We start from the raw sequence: 22,098 nt of genomic DNA on the forward strand, positions 1-22,098 counted from the left end.
AATCACTTTATAGACACCAGCCCAGCATTCATCAAAGTTCACTCATTCAAAGGTCACCTTCACCATCATTATTTTATCTATGTAACCCCAGACTCCACTGGTCTGCTTAATATTTTTATTTAAATCAAACCACTTTTTATTTAAACTTATTTTGTGAAAAAAAAAATCATATCACTTCTCTAAATGTCAAAGTGGAATCACCTCCTCTTTAATGAAAAGAAACTGAGTATATCAAATTCTCTCTAGTGGTTCCCACAGAGAGTTCCAAACCTAAGGCCTTCCTTCTCTTTCCTGCAAGGGGAAATTCAACACATGTAAAGAAATATTTAACATAAACTGGTACTGGACTGACTCTCTGTCTCTGATAGATGAATGTAAAGATGATTGAAACAATGACAATTTTCTCTCTGTGAGTCCATCATATTCAAATGTTCACAAAAACCATCCCCCCAACCACCTGGCCACCCCGGGTAGTATTGTTATAGACTTAGAGAAACCGAGTAATTGCCTTGATAAAGTAGGAGTAATTAACGAAGGTACCACAATTTGTCCATTTAGGGACAAGCATTCTTGTATGCTCTGTTTTCTGGAAGAGATGGCCTTATAAAGTTTCCTTCTAACTCCAAGACTATCACGAACATAAAATAACTATATACATGTGTGTGTGTTCACAATAAAAATATACATAAGATTAACATATATGATTGCAACCATCTGACATTTTGGAAAAGGCAAAACTACGAAGACAGCAAAAAGATCAGTGGTTGCCAGGGGTTAGGAGGGAGGGATGGAAGAACAGGGGACGTACAGAGGATTTTTACGGCAGTGAAAGTTTTCTGTATGATACATAATGGTGAATACATGTCATTATACATCTGTCTAAACCCACAGAATGTCCACACCAAGAGCAAACCCTAATGCAAACGACAGACTCTGGGTGATGATGTGTCAATGCGGGTTCACCGACTGTAACAAATGTCCCACGCCAGTGGGGGATGTTGATGGTGGGGGAGGCTGTGTGTTGAAGGGGATGGAGGATACGGGAATTCTCTGTACTTTCCACTCAACTTTGCTATGAACCTAAAACTGCTCTAAAATATAAAATCGATTTAAAAACTTATGAAATATGTGTGAGTATTTCTATATATACACATTTCCTCCTCCCACATTTTTTTTAAACTGTACCCATTCCTACAACTTTCTAATCTTGAACTGACTCTTCAGAATGAGTAGAAAAACATCTAAAATCTCTTTGGAAAACCATCTTTAGGGGGAGGGTATAGCTCAAATGGTAGAGTGCATGCTTAGCATGCATGAGGTCCTGGGTTCAATCCCCAGAACCTCCTCTTAAAAAAAAAAAAAATCAATAAATAAGTAAACCTAATTACCTCCCCCGCAAAAAAAAATTTTTAATTGTCTTTACAATGTGCACTCCTCAACCCAGTTCTATTTTAAGTCCCAAAGCCCATCACCTAGAGGGGCTTTCTCTCTCACTCAGGTTTTATGACAATAGGATGCAACCCAATTGACCATAAATCATTTTTTAAGGAGGGGAAATTCTCAAAAAAAAAAGTTAAGTAAAAATTAGATCACTTTTTAAAGAGGCAGAAGGAATTCTTGCCCCACTCCCTGCACCCCCACCCCACCCACCCAGTGACTGAAGCCTGCCCCTGAAGGCACTGAACAAATCGGGGAGAGGCATCAGGGCTGAATCAGTGCCCAGTCCATGATGTCACTGCTCCATCAAGAGCTTAGGACAAAAAATTATCCTGAGATAAAAAACAAAAGGCTGGGTTTTGGTATTTTATCAGCAAAAATCTTTGGCTCAAACCCATTCCTTGCACCTCAAACAGGTGACCTACTCCCTAATCCTTGCTCATCTTGCCATAGCTTCCAAAAATATGATTGCCTAGGATACTAACCACTATATATAAAATAGATAAACAATAAGTTTCCACTGTAGAGCACAGGGAACTATATTCAATATCTTGTAGTAACCTATAACGAAAAAGAACATGAAAAGGAATATATGTATGTATACGTATGACTGAAACATTATGCTGTGCACCAGAAATGGATACAACATAGCAAACTGACTATACATCCATTTTTTTTAAATGGGGAAAATGGGAGGAGGGTATAGCTCAAGTGGTAGAGCATGTGCTTAGCATGCACAAGGTCCTGGGTTCAATCCCCAGTACCTCCTCTAAAAATAAACATACGTAATTACCTCCCCCTATACCAAAATTAAGTAATTAAATAATAAATAAAATATTTTTTAAATGGCAAAAATATGATTGCATAGGATAGGCACAATTTGCTCTACGTACACATTGATGTTGATCTCAATTATGTCTTGCTTTGTGGACTTGAGTGTAGATGCATATGGGATGTACGAAGCACCCCTGAAACATGTTCACATACAAGCTTAGATGCAGATGAAAATGTCCGTCTTATTTCATACATGTCCCCCCACTGACCATAACCCTGTCTATCAAAGTCCGTTCCTAATATGCTGCGTGTCAGCTAGTCACTCACGGGGGCACACACTGATACACTTGGAGGTCTGCCTTCTACCAAAAGGCTCCACTCAGACTGCCTTCCATTCATCATACAAATGTACTCCTTCCAAAATCAGCACCAAACCGGATATCCGGGGCAGGGGTTTTGGGTGGGGGGAAAAACAAATATAAATGCCAGCGCCAACCAGTGAGACAGAGGTTGTAAAAATTAATGAGAATAATTGTTGTGAATTCTTACTTTTGAAAAAAAAAAAAAACCCTCACGAGAGCCAAAAATCTTAATTATGTCTCTCTATTAGGGGTTCATTTCCTGGTCCCAACCAGAAGGCTCGTACCTCATAAATACGGTCTCCATACACAATGATTTAAGCAGGAGGCAAATGCATTTTAACGGCAAAGTAAGTTAATATCGGGGGAGAGGCACGCTTGCATACAAAGCCATTGTTGCAAAAAGCGGGGCAATGAAATGCCCACGTGACCTTTTTTTAACACCTAAATATTTCTAGGGACTGCTCTGGGAGCTGCTGACAACTGCAGGGAAAACCTTACAAAAACGTGTTTCACAGAGTGAACGTCGCTGGGGAAGATTCGAGTGTTTAAATATCTTTTTCAAGCTGTCAACCATCTGGGGAAATAACTCCCAAATCCAGCCTGGGATCACAGCTGGGCTGAGGAAATAACGCCGTGTCATTAGGAACCCTGTGGTACCGACTACAGCGTAAGAAATGAACTCGGCCACGTACCTGCCTCCACCTGGTACCTGTATGCAACCATCAGTCTGGAGGCACTGAGCCCTTTAGACCAAAACTTGGTGGCTCATGTTCTTCCAAATTGTCCTGGCAATTTAATCACACAGACCGCTTTTCTTTCTCTGCACACTTAAACCCAGAGCATCATAATGTTTGGTAAACAGTCCTTGGATCGACAACACGATTAGGGAATGAACCAGCTGAACCACAAACACTAACATTGGTAGTTGTGTTTCAACCACAGTCAATAAGAACTGATTTAAAAATCCCAGTCTTTCAGACTCTCAATTAGGGGAAGCAAAGAGTTTTCCAGAACCTGCGTTTTCAGGTGGAGTTGCCCTGTTAATAAACTAATCAGTTAAGTGGTTAATCAATGGACTGATCACTAACAATTTGGTGCTTCCTCTGTCCCAGGCTCTGCCTGACACACTTTCCATATCATTTTATTTTATCTCATTTTAATCCCCACAATGATAATAACCAAAAAAAAAAAAAAAGTTTCTTATTATCACCATTATACAGATGGGGGAAAACTGAGTTAAATAATTTACCCAAGTCAAAAGGATGTGAACCCAGGCAGTCAGCCTCCAGACTCTCACCTTAACCCCACACTTGGGTGAGTAAGAGCTCAGGTGGCTTCTAACCCGTGAAGTCAGGAATCTCAACACCCAGACCAGGTGGGACAATAAAGTAAAAAAATAGAGTCCACAAATCACAGTCAACCTGACTGCTTATTTAAGTCACACATCATAGATCCATGCAGGGAATGTTCGCAGGGGACTGGATTCAACTGGGAAAGTGCACTGATTCAGACTTAACTCCTGACAAAGAAAAGAGATGCCTTTGGTACTCAATAACTAAAAAGTGGGGGGGAACCTCATGGCAGGAGAGTGACTGCCAGTTGTCTCCTAGGAAAATGTCTCCTCTTCTGGATGCCAGGCTGGCTAAAAGACCTGCATGTACAGCTCAACTGGGCTCCCTGGCCCAACAAAGAAAAACAGCAATTCCTCTGCAGTCAGCAAACACACTTATATCCACCGCTAAACTTCTAACGGTACTCATTTCAATGCTGTGGGTTAAATCAAATCGCAATGCTGCACACCTTAAACTGATATAGTGCATGGATGTCAATTATAATCTCAACTAACACTGGAAGAAAATGCAAAGACAAAACAATATACACAGGTCCAAATGCATATTTGGAGACTCACGTTTTTTGAGACCCACGAGCAGCATTTAGATGGACAGCCTCCTAGACTGTGCTCAGAAACTCACACGTACACACCTGATTTGGGCAGGCCCTCCTTCACGAATGTCGATCACCAAATATATTTGTTGGAGAGACTTTTAAAAAAAAATAGAAATCTAGCGGGTGTTGAGTATGTTCTTAAGTGGTTACAGGGATAGTTTCATGGAGAAAAGAAAGAAAGAAGGAAGGAAGGAAGGAAGGAAGGAAGGAAGGAAGGAAGGAAGGAAGGAAGGAAGAAGAAAGAAAGAAAGAAAGAAAGAAAGAAAGAAAGAAAGAAAGAAAGAAGAAAGAAAGAAAGAAAGAAAGAAAGAAAGAAAGAAAGAAAGAAGGAAGGAAGGAAGGAGGATGGAAGGAAGGAAGGAAGGAAGAAAAAGAAAGAAAGAAGGAAAGAAGGAAAGAAAGAAAGAAAGAAAGAAAGAAAGAAAGAAAGAAAGAAAGAAAGAAAGAAAGAAAGGAAGAAGAAGGAAGGAAGGAAGGAAGAAGAAAGGAAGGAAGGAAGGAAGAAAGGAAGGAAGGAAGGAAGAAAGGAAGGAAGGAAGGAAGGAAGGAAGGAAGGAAGGAAGGAAGGAAGGAAGATACATAGATCAAACTTAACAGATTGTATACTTCAAATATTGCAGTTTATTGTAGGACAGTTACACCTCAGTAAAGCTGGAAACAGAGAGAGAAAGAATGTGGACATCCCCAGGTCTACCCACTCCTGATAGATTCTAAGATCAGAACTATAGAAAGCTTAGGAGTTTCCCCCAAAGGACCTGAGCACCCACATGTGTCTTTAACAGGTCATTTTCATATGTCTTCCACTCCTGTATGACCCTGGGTTTTCGTGGCAGGAAAAAAAAAATCTGACATATTTTTGGATCCTCTGTCAGGTCTGAGAGACTCTAAGCCTATATATACATACATGGGGAACTGGGCATCCTGGGCGCTATTTATTTCCATTTTTTCCCCTGTGACAGTCACCGCAAACTTAAACACAGGTTTTCAGCAACCCTAGAGGAAACAGGTCTCTAGCAGCCAGACTCAAATTAGCCTGAAATAGTGTTGCAAATTTCAGGGCACTTGACCTTACCATTTTTGCTCTTATTAGTTTAAGGAGAACTCCAAAAAAAAAATCCTTTCCCTTTAAAAATTGCATTTGGGGTGAGTGAGTTTTCTGTTGAAAGGAAGCTTTCTCAAGACCTGGGATCCCAAACAGACTGTGTGGCCGGGAAGGGACCATCCATCACAGCTTGGCCTGGTCACTGACAATCTGAATTTGGATATTACCCACAGCATTTCATAACTGCCCTGGCTTCACTGGGGCAGATTAACCAGCGCCCAGCCTGCATGAAATGACCTTCATGGGGTGACTGGAGGTTTAGGATGCTAAGCCCATCTCTCACCCTACCCTGGCCTCTCCTGCCTGGCTGCCCAGCCCCTGTCACTTCCCCCAACCCCACTCTTTCCTTGAAGGTGGGGGAGGGATGGGAGCTGTGGAGGGGGAGGGGCATCTTGTTAAATTGTCCATATGACCTGCCCTCAGTGATCCCATATGGATACCCCCCTACTTTCCCCTCCCACAGCCATCTAACCCCAAATCACCTCATAATGCTCCTAATCGTCTACAACCCCACAGTGGCAAGGGCTCCTAGACTGTGCTCAGAACTCACACGAACACACCCCTTTATCTTACCTTTCCCAATTCTAGATCTTTCCATAACAAGGCTTAGGAATCATTCAATCCCACCCTCCCCTGCAATAAAATGAATCCACATGCACTCAGGTTTCTAAAAGAACAGGCATGAACCATGACAAATCTACAGATAAACCTTTTGTCCTGAGCAGGAATAGAAGATACTCCCCTCAAACTGCAGTTATGGGGCACCCTGTGCCAGTATCACTGTCTAGCCTTAAATGCCCAAATGGGGGCCTGGATTTGGAGGAGGGTAGGATCTGACATTGACACAATCCATCTGCACCATCCCACCTCTACACAACACTGCAGCCACCAAAGGAAGCACTGGTCACGAGCCTACCTCCCCCCACCAAGCGATGTTTTTGCAGGATCTTGTCTAAGTCCCCAGAGCTTTGATCTAGGGTGCTTGTAGCACAGGCTGGTTTCGGTTTGGTTTTAGCAATGCCAATCTTGTTTGAGTAATCGGTCCAGGGTCAGTAATCACTGAAACAATTAGGAAAGCATCTGAAAAAATTCCAAACTCAAGGTTTCCAGCAACACCTGCCCTGATCGGAGTTGAAGTGCATCCAAAAGTCAGGACTGACCCCAACAGAAAAGGTGGCCCGAGGGAGGGTGGCACCAGGGCCCCGCCCAAGAGCACAGAGCCATCCAATACAGGGACCTTTCTTCTCACTGATAATTGACTGAGTGCAGCAGGATGCCTTCCTGACGCATTTGATGTGGTCATCTATGGTTTGACAATTTTGTTTCTGTCTGGTGTATGCTTGGGTGAGAGAGACTGTCATGCCATCCCAAGAATACACTACAAACAGATGGGATCCTTAGGGCTCAGCTCTGTCGCTGCTCCAGTCCCCTGGGGTGGAAGCTGGTGCCCACTGTGCAGAGGAATGAAAGCACCCATAAAGCTTAAGGTTTTAGCAGGAGACCCCCACGGCTTCATGCAAACCAGGAGGCAGCCCCAGGCACACTGGTTCCCAGGAACTGGGCTCACCTTGTGGTTCTGGTAGGAAGTCACCGCAATAAACGCTGTCTCAGGAAAGACGTGGGTACAGAACGCGGTATTTTTTGAGCCAAATCCATTATTTTCGTCAGCTTTCACGATGTGTAATCTGGGCTGGTATTTGTGCATGGAATTTAGAATAATCTAAAAGTAATAAAGAAAATGAGATTGTAAGAAAAATCAAAACCCCTTTGTTTCCATAAAACCACTCCCTCCGCCCAAAAATTAGGTTCCTTATAACAGGCTCTTGAAAAAAAGGTCCAGATTTTTTTTTCTTTTGTGTTTGAAAAGGAGCCAGTGATTTCATTAAAAAGAAACATTTCAAAAATGACAATTTCCATCCGAAAAAGCCAGGGTAATATTCCAGGAATCTACCCAAAGCACACACAGCAGTAAATCAGAAATCTTAATAACGTTTGCTTAATAAATTAACTCCCCTGCGTAGGGCATTTCTCGCCCCCAGTGGGAGTGAAGCAAGTTTGGGGCAAGGAACTGGTGCACATTCCCCTCCCCTCCCAGGAAGACTGGGCAGCAGTTTTGGAACGAAATGAAAGAGAAAGCAAACAAATAAACAAGCCAACATACAAATAATCCCCCCCCCAAAAAAACCCCAAAAAACAAATAGATGCAAAGGAAGAAACGCAAGCATTTGCAGAACTGGAACAAAAATCACAGGATTGGTCCTTTGTTTGGAGAATGTGCAAAGTGGAGGCAATGAAGAAGAGAGGAAAATGGTGGGGAAGGAGGACCTTTAAGGAGGTACGATGGGAGAGGGAAGCACCCCCTCCTCCGACCCCCAGCATCAAATGGAGCCTGGTTGCTCTTTGAGGCTCCCTTTTTCCAACTTGAGAACATATCGGGATCAACGACCAACTGGAATTATGTCCAGACTTGGCCCCAGACACGACTGGGGCATCTGCTTTGGGGGGAATATTCTTTCTCCCTTCTGTCTTCTCCACGTTTTGGGGAAGGGGGGGGGTACCAGGGACAAGTGGGATCTCACTACTGTAGCTGTCCTGTTACTGCCACCACCATTGTTAATATTAGGAGGGGGGCCTGCAGGCCCCACGCTCTTGCTGGAGCAGATCTATCTGGAGGCGATGGGCAACTTTACTAACAAAACTGAGTTTGTTGTTGCGATGACGCCTGGGGTTTGATGCTGCCGGGCGGCGGGTAACGCTAATATTTACCAAAACGTTCTGATCTCTACCCACCGAATGGGCGAACTGCCGCGTTTCGCTGGCGGGAAATCTGGCCTGCTTTTTCCCCAGTACCGCAAACTGAGCGATGGAAATAGTCTCAGTGTCTTTGATAACTTGCATTGATGACCCTGGGGCAGGGTTCCTGGGCCAACCCTCGAGACCCGCCTGGAGGAGGGGGAGGGGAGCACGGCCCGACCCGGCCGGGGGAGGGGCGGAAAGCCCGGGACCCCGCGGCTCCCCGACCCCCGGGCCGCGCGGCTCTAATCTCTGGCCGTCGCGGCCCGGTCGCCTCCCTGGCCGATAGCGACGCCGGCCTGGGCGGCGTGGCGACAGAGAGACGCAGCGAGGCCCCGCCGGCCGCCGCAGCCCCCGGCCGGCGCGGCCATCGTCCCGGCTTAGCCAAATTGCTTTGACGGCCTGGGACAGTGTGGAGACATCAGCGCGAGGGTGATCTAATGGCCCTTAATTTCATTAGGGAGGCTGCGGACTCCGAGTCCGGAGTTTGGGGTGGGAATGCGTGGCAGCTGGGGAGCCCGGAGCCGCTCGGAGCATCGCTCCCTCTTCCGCGGGCTCGGAAGGACCTGAAACCCGCAGGGGTGCCAGAGATTCGGGCAGGCTCCCGCCCCAGGCATCCGCCCCAGCGCGACCCCTAAGGCACACCAAGGCGCGCGGAGGGAAAGCTAAGGAGCAGAGATGAGGCTGGGGGTCAGTCCAGCTTCCCCGCACCAAGGTTCCGCGGAGGCCCCCACCAAGGGGTCCTAACCTCCAGAAGGAAGCCACCTCGGATGGCGCAAGCGGGACCTTTACAAAATGGTCCCCTCTCCCCAGCGCATAACCGAAAGAATCCATTCAGCATCCGCAGGTACGCAGCACGGCGGGCCAGCTCACACCCACGCAAGCTGGAGGTGGCGGGTGGGTTGGGACGCATCCGCACGTAAATGCTGCAGGCAAAACACCCCGCCAAGGAGGCCCGGCATTTTGCCTAGAAAGCCTCCCTCTGCACCTTTCTGCTCCTTTTCTACAGCATAGAAAGGGAATGGGCCTTCCTTCTCTCTTCCCCAGTGGCCAGCAGTCCACTCTCACACCAACCACGTGGGGAGCGGCATTCGGGCGCATCAGTGGAGGACCCAGCCGTGTCCTTCCCACCACGGACCATCGTGGGCTCAGTGCTTCAGCCTTAAGGCCCCACAAGAGCAGATTCTCATTTGGACCTTCATGAACCGTCCTCCCTCCTCCTGGTGAAATGCATTCACATCCAGTCCCCGCAGGCCCCCAAAGTGGGGACCATGTGTTTGTTAATTTTCTCTAAAGAGACAATGTGGCAGGACATGGACCACTTTTGAAATTAGAGATCTATCCTCAAACCCCTGTTTGAGGTATATGACCTCGGGCAAGTCACCTCCCCTCCCCTGGACTCCCAGCTACAAAGGCTGTGTATTTCTGCCCTCCTCTCTAAGCCACTATAAGGATCAAATGCCCTAAGACAGACCAGCCCACTTGGATGGTGGCATCGTCAAACCAAGGGTCCTAAACACTGAATTCAGAGACTGCATTCTGTCCTGGTGATTATTTCCAGTGAAGAGATTTAGGGACATTTTTCTCTAAATTAGTGTTTTGTTTTTCCTTGGGGAAGAGAGGATGGTACCCAATGGAGAATCTGCTAGAAGTTATACATTCTCTCGGAGGGTGGGGACTATATGTTCAATATCCTGCAGTTTAGGGGGGTTCACCTAGCCCCTCTCTACGGAGGCCAATTTAGACTCCAGGTATTGGACCCTGATCTGGGTTTTCGTGTTCTGAGCACGGTGGGAGGAGGAGGGAAAGCTGGATGCTAGGGGGGAAAAACATATGAACCCAAGAGTTTCAAGCTAAAAGGGGGACAGGTACTATATTCGCCTCTGGTGGGTTGGTTTCCCCACCTGTAGGAAGAGGAAGCAGGTGGCCAGAGTCTCCCTGTTAGGCAGAACATCCCAATAATAAGGCAAGATCTGGAAGGAGTTAGGTAAGGTTTACAGCTCCCTCCATGGTCCAGCCTCTGAGGTCTGTGCTGAGTACCCGCTCAGCTAGAGGGCCCATGTCTTCTGCAGGACTGAAACACAGTCCCCTACCCCTAACCGCAAATGAGACTGAACCAACAGGAATTCCAGGCTCCAAGTGAACAGCTTCAGTCACCCCACGACACCCACCCCTCAACAAAGGCGTATGGGTTGGGTGCTGCGGGCAGCAGGGATGCAGTGAGAGCCCCAGGGCCAGAAGAACTGGGGACCCAATTGCCAGCCCCCCAGGAAAGACACACCCAGAGCGTGGAACAGTGGTCCCCAGGGAGGACGTATGAGTAGGAGAGAGGTGGAGACAGAGAGGAAGGATTGGAGGTGCGAGAAATAGAAGAGAAAAGAGAGTAAGAGGAGAGAAAGGAAAAAGAAAGATCAGGAAGGCAGAGGGAGAAAAACACCCAGGTGGGTGAAATGGAGCAAGAGCGGGTGCGAAGATCCAAGAAGAGAGAGAAACTCCTGGAGAAGAGGGAGAGGGGAGGGGAGGGGAGGGGCCAAGTCAGAAAGAGAAGGTGTGGACCTGCAGGTGCAAGGAAGGGCTGCTGCGCCAGGTACTCACATGCCCAAAAGGGTCCAGGTGGTTGTTGGTGAGCTTGAGCTTCTGGAAGGAGACGAGCTGCCGCATCCAATGCGCCCCGGTGGCCGGTGAGTCTGGGTGCACGTAGAGGCGGCCCGGCATGGCGGGCTCCGCTTTGCCCGTCACAGACCTAGACCGAGGAGAGGCGCGACCGGCCCAGACTTAGCACACCATGGTGCGGGCTGGTCCTTGCACCAGGAGCAGGATCTGGAAATGGCCTGACCCTCAGGTCTCGCTGGGCCATCTCCAGTCACAGATGCCCAGAAAACCTGGTGCCGGTGGCCAAAGAGCCTCCCCACCCGGATCTTTCTCCTTCCACCTAATTCCTCCTCAGCACCAAGGGTGCTGTGGGGTCCTCCCAGCATCTCTGCCCATGAACAACTGGCAGGCTCTGAAAGCCTGGATGTGGCAAAAAGTCTCGGGAAAACTCCTCGAGGGCTTTCAAAAGAGGCTTCCTCTTCAAGCTTCTGTATTCTTGGCAGCCATGGGAGCAATGTACCCAAAGAATGGGCCTCTCCTGTCTTGCTTGTTTAACTCAAATACCCCGGGCTGATTTTGCAATTTCATTAAAAAAAAAAAAAGGCGTGTTCAAAGCAGGTAACTCATAAAAAATAACTGTTAATGGTTTATGCCCCCCAGAAATAGCTCCAATGCTTGGTAACAAAACCCTTTTTAAAAATCCACAACACTCTGGGAGTAGCAACAGATATCATTGGCACATTACTTTCTCCGAACCTCAGTTTTCTCATCTATAAAATGGGGGCTAATGACTGCTATTTTTCTTTCTCAGGGTGAGGTCAGGAGGATGCAGTGGAATGGGTAGCAAAAACCTCTAGCACACAGTAGGAGCTCAAAATGTTTTTTGGTTCAGTGGGGAGAGGAAGTTGGGTTTGCATGTTCCTCCCTGTCCTGTCCGCCTGCTGCACCGTCCCTACCATTTATTATCCGCGAACTTGTATCTGTGGTCATCGGCGGGAACGATGTCCATGAGGAGAATGTACTTCGTTTTGGGATTAAGGCCGGTCACCTTCACTTTGTAACTGGGAAACATCCGCCTAGGAGAGATGGAGAGGCAGGAGGAGAGACAGAGAGACAGCGAAAGAAGGAATTAATGCAAATATTGTGAAAATCGTGTCCACACATTGCAATGGAAGAATTGATCTTTTAAGAGCCGTAGAAGAGAAAAGTGGACCCTGCTCCACTCTTGTCAAGATCCATCCCACGTTTCCCTCCAAGTTTTGGGGAAGAGATCGGTCAAGAGATGAGAAAGCAGGCTGGGACGATACCCATAGGAGAAAATAGAAACCAGGAGCCGAGGGCTTCTAGAGACTGGCTCTGAAGAAGGCCTGAAAGGGACTCCGTATTTCAACTCTTGCTAAGTGCTCTTTTCAGAACCAGACAACTAATTTTTAATCTGGGGGCAGGAAAAGGCTCATCACGTTTAAAAAAAAAAAAAAGCTGGCGTCCTCCGCCCAGCCAGGTGCTTTGGGCAATCTGTGCAGCGCCATGTGTCACATGGGCACCAAGGTGGCTGCGCCCTGGGACTGCACACGCGTGGGTGCCCACACACACCTCGCGTCCTGGCTTCAGTCTTCCACCCCCAGGGTCCAGGTGGGTGTGTGACCTGTGACAGGAGTCTGGAGCAGGAATTTATTCCTAAATGCCCCCCACGATTTCTCCCAGGCACTTGGCACACTTCCTTCTTTCTTTGGCCCTCCTGCAAAGCCATTCAAAACCCACGCGGATTTGGTTTCAGAAAGAGCTGGGCCCTGCTCGAGCACGTGGGGGGTGGAAGGCAGTTCCGCGGTACCGCGTGTGCTGGGCCCGCTCCCTCTCCGCGGGGAGGAGTGCGCCCCGGAAAGCAAGCCTTCCTAAAGGACCAGTTGCCGATCCTGGCTGGCCCAGGGATGGCGGGAAGGGGTGAGTGGAGCCTCCTCTCTTTCTCTGGCCTTGGAGCCTCGCCTAGCAGTGTTTATCTGCCCCAGCGAGCGCAGGGAGGCTTCGCAGGCCTTTTATAGTTAAATCCTGTCGGCTCAGTCTTGGGGGGGAAAAGGAGGCCCCGGCCGCTCCTTTCCTTCCTCGGCGGAATGGGAAGAAGACCTTAGTTCTTTGGTATAAACAGAACCCGCCTCCTAGTTCACTCAGGCCGAGCTGGGGAACAGACGTTGTTTAATTTCAAATAATAATAAATGTCACTGTTGTCAGTTTATTGCGGGAGGCTTCGGCTGGAGAAGCGGTGGGCGTCTGGCGAGGCGGCTCCACCCGCCCCCTTCACACACTCGGTGGCTTGGGCCTACCGGCTCTCTGGCTTCACACGCCTGCTCTGATCAGACTGGGGCTTTCTCTCCTTAGGGACAGGCAGGGCCAGCCCGGCACCGGTAGGGACGTGGCAAGGTTGTTCCCGGGCCTGGGCGCGAGCCCGCGCGCATTCACACGCCGAGCTACGGAGATGCACCGCCCTCCACCCCCTCCCCCAGAAGTCTCGCATTTCTAGCTACAACTCTGCGAGCTTTTAGGAGGGACTCCGGAGTGAGTGTCTTAACGAAACTACCGTGTTTATCGGTGTCTGTATATAGAGCCCGGCCGAGCCCCGGTTCAGTTTCAAAGGCTTCGCCTGCTTTCTGTAAACAATGAAAGAGGTAGCGAGTACATTCAAGTATCCTGAGTTTGGCGATCGAGTGGGACTCCGGAACCACTCCAAGGTCAGGGAGGATGGGAAGGAGGGTCGGGGCGAAGACTCAAGTCTGAGACCCTATGAAAACCAAAGCTGGCCTCATCTCTGTGTCTCTGCAACCTCTCTGTTCTCTGGTTCACTCTCCCACCTCATCCCTCTTTTTTAAGTTACTAATGTATCCGGATAGCCCAAGCTCTTGATTCTTATATCTGAGATGGAAGAAATACTCAGTACAACTATTTCCCCCCAACACTGATGGAGACTGCTAGAGGAATTCTCCCTGCTTCTTTAACCAGAATTTAGGTAAACAAAATATATTCATATTTTCTCTCTTTCTCTCCCTCCCCTCTTTTCTATTCTCTCCTTTCTCTGGTCTCCCACGCCATCTTTCTTCTTCGTCTCTCCCCCAAGTTTCCCGTGCCTCCTCCACAGAGGTGACCATCTCACCTGCCAGCCTTGGTTATGATCATTTCCGTGCCCACTTCATGGAATTTCAGCCACAGTTCTCTTTCATGGAGAAACACCTTGATCCCTTCCATGCCCTATAGGAAGAAGAGAAAGCCACACAGATGAGCTCTGGAGGCAATAAGCCTTCCCTCCCCAAACACAGAGGTTTCTCCTTCCCTCTGGAGCCAGTGGGCTCAGAGGCTGAAAACTGCCCCCAGCCCACTGCAGCAGTGTAGGGACTCTGGATCACCCACAGCCCCTGCCCAGGAATCCTTATGTATGCTCTGTCCCAGGGAGGTCTTATCTCCACAGTGTAGTGCTGTTCCTTCTAATGCCACCAACACAAGGCTAGAGAAAAAGCCTTAACCATCAGGGTGTTTCAGAATGTACATGGGGAGGAGGGGGCTGGAAAAAAAAAAGGGCGGGGAGGGGGTGAGGAAATCAATCCCAATCTGCTTTAGCCAAGAGGCAGCTAAAAGAGAAAAAACAAAACCCCAAAACCTCAAACTCAAAAAACCCACTCAGGATATTCTTATGTAGACACCCAGACGTCCACAGGAAAACAGACAGATGTGCAATGCTGTATATGTGCCTGTTTATTCTCACCATAGCAGTGCCTATATAGAGATAGGTGAAATTTAATTTTTTTAATGTTTATATATTGCAGGAGGTTCCCACAGTCCCCAACAAAAATCAATTCTCAAATGTCTATATAGATTAATTAATATATCTTCTAGGCCCTCCTCGCATCTAGCTTCGTTCACCACCAGCTGTTTTGGTTACAGGCATAACGATTTAACATTTCCACTTTCAACAAGTTGTTTTATAAAGCCGATGCAAAAAAAAAAAGTTACATACTAAGTGTTTGTTTTGCAATAATCTGTAAACGTCTAACAGTGGATTTGCTTTTCAGTAAAAGAAAGCCTCTAAGTTTCCAAAAGTGCATGCCCACTGCTCACGTCCTCTCTACAAATAAACCCGCACCTTCCTGAGCCGTGAAGGGCGAAGTAAACAGGCGATGAAAAAGCCAGGAAGGGCATCGACATCCCAAAGAAGGGTTTGAGCTACTTGCAAGTATCTCTTCTGGTCTAGACACCCCGCTTCCCGCCAGCTGACACCCTGTTTAGAAATCGTCAAGGTCTGCAGTGGAAGCCTTGAGCCCCCCAGGCGCCCGGGTGAAGGGAGCAGAGCGAGAGGCGAGGCTTCATGCTCGGCTCTGGCCCGGCCTCCAGCCAGGCGAGCTCGCCGCCCACCGTGCCCTCCTGGCCCAGCCCTGTGCGCTCCCCGCCGGCCGTCCGGGCCGCGCCAGCCCGCCAGGCCCCGGCTGCCCGCCGGACGAATGGTCCTTCCGCGCGGCGCTCGGCCGAGGCGAAGGCTACCGCAGATCTGAAGCGGGGTCAAGCCATCGCTCATGCCGGCCTGAAGCAGCCGTTGACCTGGCCCTTAATGAGGCGTTCAGGCCGAGTTGACACCTAGTGCAGCAGGAAAGAAATGATCTGGGCCATTGTCCGCCGGCCCAAATAGCCAGGTAATTAAGGCATCCTTGACAACTTCAATATATTTCAAAAATCCTCTGGCCATACAGATAATCATCACAATAAAGCAGATCGGAATATACTGGCATTTAGGGAGACAAGGCCGAGAAAGGTGGAATTGAGTGAGGTAAAAAGAAAAGGGGCAATTATGGGCACGGAGCTCCCCCTCCCAACCACCAGACAGAGGGGCTGTGGTTTCTGCAAAGGGCCCTGAGGCCCGAGGTCTTCTTACCTGCTGGGTGAAGGCAGCCTGTGGGGACGAAGGGGACTTGCTCGGGGCCCCTAGCGTGCTCTCAGGTTTTGAGTCACAGGGCAGATCCTTCGAGTCTGGTTGCAGGGGTGTGTGTGCCAGGCCAAAGCCCTCATCTGCGTCGGCCATGGTGAGCCCGGGGCCCTGCGACCGCTCGGGGTCCTGCTCTGAGAATGGGAAGCAAAGAGAAGGACAGATGGGAGGGGGTGCAGAGAGAGAAAAACAGAAGGTTGGAAGCACTGTTCTGGTGACAGGAGGGAGCAGTTACTAGGCAGCTACCAGCAGTTTCCAGCTACCACCACCCCAGTTCCCAGCCCAAGGAGGCTGCAGAAGGTCCTGTTAATTATTCGTTACTATTACTTTATGACCACGCACAACCTCTTGCAAGACCCGCGTCAGACCCAGAGGAGGCCAGGCCCGCATCTCCCCTGCGCAGGCTCCCCGTGATAAGCAAGCTGCCCGTCAAATTTGTCTGGACTTCTGGAAGAGCCAATAAAGATAAGGCCTGGGTATTTTTGGAAGCCATTGGGTATGAACCCAAAACAAAACAAAACACAAACCTAGTGCCCTTTTGAGATTTTTTTTTTTTGCTTCATCAAATTACTGGAGGCCAGCAGAGCTCTGTTTATTAAAGCCTGCAAGAGGAATATTTTTCTGCAGCAGGCAAGATGCCTGAAATAACCCGTCTCTTGCAAAACCAAAACCGTAGGAGGGGAAAGATTTGCAGATCCAGAGACCAGGTCGGAGAATTCACGTTCATCTTTTATCAGTTAAGGCCTTAAAATTAAAAGTCCTTTAACATTAAGAGTCCTTCCCTTGCCCCCATCCATAAGCGACGCTAAAAATTAAAAAATCGCCGAACAGAAAGGGCAGGAAGGTGGCTCTGCTGCAGTTCGGAGGACAGCGCGCTGCTGGGTGCCCGAGGCCAGCGCTCGGCGGCCGGCCCAGGGGCCGCGTTCTCCTTGCTTTCTCGGTTCTCCAGCCCGAGACGGGCATTTTGTCGAGCCGCCTGGCCGAGGGGAGCTTCTCTGAGCTGCAGCCCGGCCTGGCTCGCTGGAACTGTAGGCCCAAGCTCGAGGTTAGCGACGACAAAGCGGTTGCCAGATAAATCCTGGGCTTTCGGCCTTCCTTGGCCGCTGAGGTCCGGCGCAACGCTGTAGAATGGCCCGGGATTACAGGCAAGTGAGGTTGGAACACGCAAAATAAGAGCCGCAGAACGGTTCAGCCCGGATGAGCCAGCCTCCTGCTCTGATCTCCTTCCAATCTCCTCTACGTTCCCAAGTAGGGATTTCCTCCCTCAAAACCTGGGAAGACTCGGAAGGAGGCGCAAGAAATGCCCCCCACCCCCCAAATCTTAGCAGCCGCTTCAGCAAAGGGCTAGATCCCACCCTGGTTCGCAGTGGCTGGAGACCCAGAAATGGGGCCGAGGAGACCGACAGCTTCGGAGACCCGACTCCCAAGCTGCCTCCTTCACCACGCCCTTGGGATTTGAAAGAAGCGGTGATGGGAGTCCCGCAGCCTGCTCACAACAAAAGAAAGCGGGGATGGCGTCCCCCACGTGCGCTCCCATTCACCGCTGGCTGCGGGGACAATCTCACGCCGAGCCCTGGCTGGGGTCCCGGGGAGCTCAGGGCTGGCAGGGCCGAACGAGATGCGGTTTGACAGAACCAGGCCGAGCGTTCTGCAAAACCTCAACGCCGCTCCCCTAGCCCCGGCCGCCTCCTCGGCTCCTCGCGCCGCGCCGGGCAGCCCTGGGCCGCGCAGAATCTCTGCAAGCCGGGGCCCTGCAGATTCCAAGGCACGGCTGGAGTGCTGCCTTTCGCGCCTCCTGGAGCCGACTCGGCTGGCGGGGCTCCCTCCCGAGCCTCCCGGGCCATCTGCGGAACGGTTACCTCGCTCGGTGAAGCCGGTGCCTTCACCACATCCCTTCTGGCTCCTAGCAGGGAAGCCTGCGGCGAGGCGGGGGCGCGGGCATGGTGGCTCCGGGGGTCTACGCGGGGAGCTGCTTGCCCAGACCAGCGGCTACCGCTGCCTACAAAGGAGCACCCACCGCGGGAGCGGCGGCAGGGACTGCCCACATCCACACACACCTCCTCTGCTTTGCGCTGGCTCTCCCTAAAGACTTCCAAGCTGTCAGGCGCCAGAAAGGCTCTAGAGAACGCAAAACAGCAGTCCCCAGGAGCACCTTTAATATTAAAATCCCAGTGCCCTCCTTCTCCCTTGCACCCCCAGGGAGGGAAAGTTGGGAGATGAGAGGGAGCCGTGGGAATGGTCAAAGTCCTTTCTGAGCACAGCTCTCAGGGTTAAAGTTCCGGAATCTGAGGTAAGTCAGTCTCTCTCTCTCTCTCTCTCTCTCTCTCTCTCTCTCTCTCTCTCTCTCTCTCTCTCTCTCTCAGAAATACAAGCCGACTCAGCTGAGCTCAGTGACGTTGGGCAGCCCTGATGCTTACAAAGTACTGAAATTGCCTATCCAACTAGCTCCCAGCGCACGCTGCCTGCCTCTGTCTCTCTCCCTCTCTCCCTCCCTTCTTCCCTCCTCCCTCTCCGTTACCACTCCCTCCCCCAACCACCTTTTCCATTAGATTTCCCGAACACTCAAATCACAACAGGACTCTCAAACCCAGACCTCGAGATCACCCCCTTCTCTCCACCCCCTTCCCAACCTCCATCCATCTCTGCTTCTCTGAGCGCGGCTCGATGGCTGCAAAAAATCCTGCACAAATCATCGCAAACCCGGTCGGCTTCTGCCCGGGAAGTAATCTCGGTGACGCGGCCGTGCAGAGAACGGAGTCTGAACGCACTCTGCGTGCACACACACAGCCGGAGCCTCCTCTGCAGCGTCGCCCGCGTTCTCTCTCCAACGCTGACCTCAAGACGGAGAGCTGCATGACCCCGCCTGGCCCAGCCTGCCGCAGCTAGCCGCCCTGACATCTCCCCCCCCCCTCCCCACTCATCACCCCGACTCTCAGTGACTCCGGGGTGAAGGCAGGGTGAAGGTGCGTAGGGATGGGGACTGAGATCAAAGATGCCAAGAAATCGCCGTCTGCTCCCACCCCCCAGGGCCACCAGACCTCCCTGGCTGGAGGTGTACACAAGGCAGTGCCCAGTTTTATTAAAATAATCAAACAGTCATTGGGGGCTGGCTGGAGTTTTCATCTCCACTCGGCTCCTCTCCCTGCCCTCCCCCTCTCTGAAATGTATTATTTTGAGGGTCGAGTTGAAGAGGTCAATAGAAGCGTAAACACAGTCAGTAAGTCTTCGGCTGAGCAGACCCAGATTGGAAAATCAAGAATTAGTGCTTGGAACAAATGTCAGGGTTCTCGTTCTGTTCCCCCCACCTCCCTCACCCTCTTGTTTTTGGGGGCTCTGATTAAAGATTCGGGCCTGCAGGCCAATGTCTGGGGAGAGGGATGGAGGGAGGAGAAATGCCTTGGAGATTCGGGTCCGCCTCAGTGTAATCCTCTGTGACCCCTCAGACTAAAATCCCTGGGCAGGCCTGACGCATCACTGCAAAATTCCAAAGTGGACTGTCCAACCCTAAAAGTGGGGCAACCAGGGAGAAATACAACCCGAGCATTTGCCACAGTTCTCACTCCACCTTCCAGGTTTGCTTTCAAACAGCCTTTAGCCAAGACAGTTTATTTATTTGTGAAAACACCCTCACCCTTCCAAAATGTCAGCTCAGAGGACTCTGGGCTTGCTAAGGGGGTGACCCCCCGGCCCAAGACGGAAAACAAACATGGCTCCAGGATGAGCCTGACTCCACATCTCTGGCATAAGGAAGGGGAAATCCAGAACGAGCTCTCCAATCCCTTTAAATTCTCAGAGATTTGCGGATAAAATAAATTCCCATAAATAATCTGTAGACCCCCTCCCAAGAGGGAGAATCTGTACTCCCCCAAGTAATTGCCTGGACAGATTCGCTTCGTTTGTGGAGTGCGGATTCTACAGGTCACCAAGCGAAATTGGGATTTCGAAACTTCGAAGGGGAATCTTTTCTCACTAGGTGACATTTGAAGGCAAAATGCAAAAGAGTGCATCCTCATTAACACGGTGAAAAGTTAGCAACGCTGGGAGGGGGGATTCATCAGGTCGGAGTTGGGGCGGGAAGCAAGGGGGCCTTGGCCAGGCTAGTGCTGAAAGAATCTTATCCCACCCCTCCACTCCACCCTCCAGAGAGTCTCCAGGGCGACACTCACCTCCAAAAATCCCACCTCTTCTTTCCAGCGCAGAAGCTGAGTGCCGCCTCGCTGGGAAGGGGGGTGTTCAGGTGAAGAGTTTGGAAAGGACCCCCCAAAAGAGACCCCTTTTAGGCCAAGCCTTCTTCAAGCGATTGTCAAGAGTTGTATGTACCTCCCAGCTCGAAGTTGGTTTGTGGTCTTCGACAAATTAAATATTACTGTTTATTACCAGGCATACCCCAATAAAATAAAGAGGCAACCAGGCGATACGGACTATCTCACCAGACGCTGCACCTATAGGACTTGGAGACGTCACGAGTCACGCAACCGGCCCGCGCGCTGTCACGCTCGACTGGGGGGCAGCGGCGGGAGGTTGATTTCTCTCGGTCTTCGCCTATCACTCCCGTCCAGGCCTGCGCAGCCACAAGTCCCAGACGCCTCGGTCACGAGAACAAATAAAGAAATAAACAAATCCAGCGCTCTCTGGGGGAAATGGGGGTGGCGGACATCAGACACAAATAGGGCCAAGATCGATTTTCTTAGGGAGGGGGAGGGAGGCTTTTGGCGAAGGGAGGTGGGAGCCCACCTCAGCCCAACGATTGGAAAGAAATCAAGTTAGGGAGTGTGTGTGTGTGTGTGGGGGGGGTAATCGAGGTCTCTTGGAGGAGGCAAGAGCATCTTCTTATTATTTAAAAAAAAATTTTTTTCCCCAGGAGGAGCTCTCAGCAAATGAGTATTGAGGCGCCTCTCTAGCTGGTTAAGTTTGGGACGCGATAACTCAGCGCCCACTTGCAGACATGCATAGAAGTAGTTACTGGGTTATCGCGGAGGGGAAACGAGACAGAGACGTTAGGACGAACGGAGAGTAGTCCGCACGGAGAGTAGTCCGCAGGGTTTTCTTACTGAGAAAAAGTCCTTTCTGCTAATCCTCTTTTAACTAGGTCGGGGGATACGCGGGTCCCAGCCTGGCCCGGCAGGGGCGGGGACGGGGTGCAAGTCGGTGGTGAAGGAAGGGGGGTTGGGGGGAGAAGGGTGATTTCTGCAGAGAAAAATTACAGCGCTGGGTCCTGCAGAAGGACCAAGCGCTCTGTTTTGTTTTGTAATAGCTATCATTATTATTATTATTATCATTATCATTATCATCATCGCCATCATCAATGCGCATAACTTCTAAGCAGCCCCGTGGTGGATGCGCACAAGCTTTTGCGCGCAGCTGGAAACGCACTAGGTTCAGTTGCGAAACGTACTGCGTAGACGCCCCGGGCGACGCCGAGAGAGGATCTAGGCCTACCCAGCACGGAGCCAGCGAGCGCCGGGCCTCCCGGAAGGGTAAGTTCCCCGCGAGGGGCCCCGAGGGAGCCGGACATCGGAATCTGGACTTGCCCCCGGCTTCCAGGTTCGGTCCTGGGCTTCGCGCGCTCCCAGCCCCCAGGGCTTTCCGAAGCATGGCCTGGCTCCAGGCCGCGTCCGTCTGGGGCTGGAGCGGCAGCAGAAAGCTCAGGAACGCAGCCGACCGAGCGGCCTCGGGAGCGAAGGTCAGGCCCGCGGGGAGACCGGGCAGTGGTTTCCAGCGCCGGACGCGGGCGCCGGGGCCAGCTGGGCCGCAGACGCCGCAGCTTGCAGCAAGCAGAACCCGCGTCCGTCCTCTCCGCCAGGCCGCAGCGACTTCCCCGAGCTTTGCTTTCGTTTCCCGTTATTAATAATTATCTTTTCCCCAATCGGAGGCCCTTTGGGTGCAGCAGTTGCTCTCAGATGCCGAAGAGCGCAACCCGAAATACTTCGCCCAAAACCTCGAGATGGGTTCCTCTTTGACCTCGGGGCTGAGGTGGATGGGAAACGGAGGCCTGGGCCCCGCCGAGGCTGGAAGGGGAAGGCGAAACTCTGAGCGGGGCGAGCTCTTTTCCGTTTGGCTCCTTTCTCTGGCATCCCCCGCGCTGGCCCCGCAATCACCCCGACCGGCTCACAAAGGACTGCAGAGGGTCC

The 22,098-nt window shown here is 50.7% G+C and overlaps 1 protein-coding gene across 1 annotated transcript in view; it reads right to left on the reverse strand.

The window, feature by feature from the left end:
* Positions 1-18,650, reverse strand: part of TBX5 (T-box transcription factor 5) — a 43,346-nt gene extending 24,696 nt beyond the window's left edge. Inside the window, exons 1-6 of the mRNA XM_010998674.3 lie at positions 18,598-18,650; positions 15,917-16,101; positions 14,150-14,244; positions 11,964-12,083; positions 11,011-11,158; positions 7,190-7,342 (exon numbers count right to left, since the gene is read on the reverse strand). Coding sequence (XP_010996976.2) covers positions 7,190-7,342; positions 11,011-11,158; positions 11,964-12,083; positions 14,150-14,244; positions 15,917-16,101; positions 18,598-18,607 — 711 coding nt within the window. The 5' untranslated portion in view covers positions 18,608-18,650. The remainder of the gene's footprint in view (positions 1-7,189; positions 7,343-11,010; positions 11,159-11,963; positions 12,084-14,149; positions 14,245-15,916; positions 16,102-18,597) is intronic.
* Between the last annotated feature and the right edge of the window lie 3,448 nt (positions 18,651-22,098).

The sequence above is a fragment of the Camelus dromedarius genome, chromosome 31 (assembly GCF_036321535.1).
Source record: "Camelus dromedarius isolate mCamDro1 chromosome 31, mCamDro1.pat, whole genome shotgun sequence".
NCBI lineage: Eukaryota > Metazoa > Chordata > Mammalia > Artiodactyla > Camelidae > Camelus > Camelus dromedarius.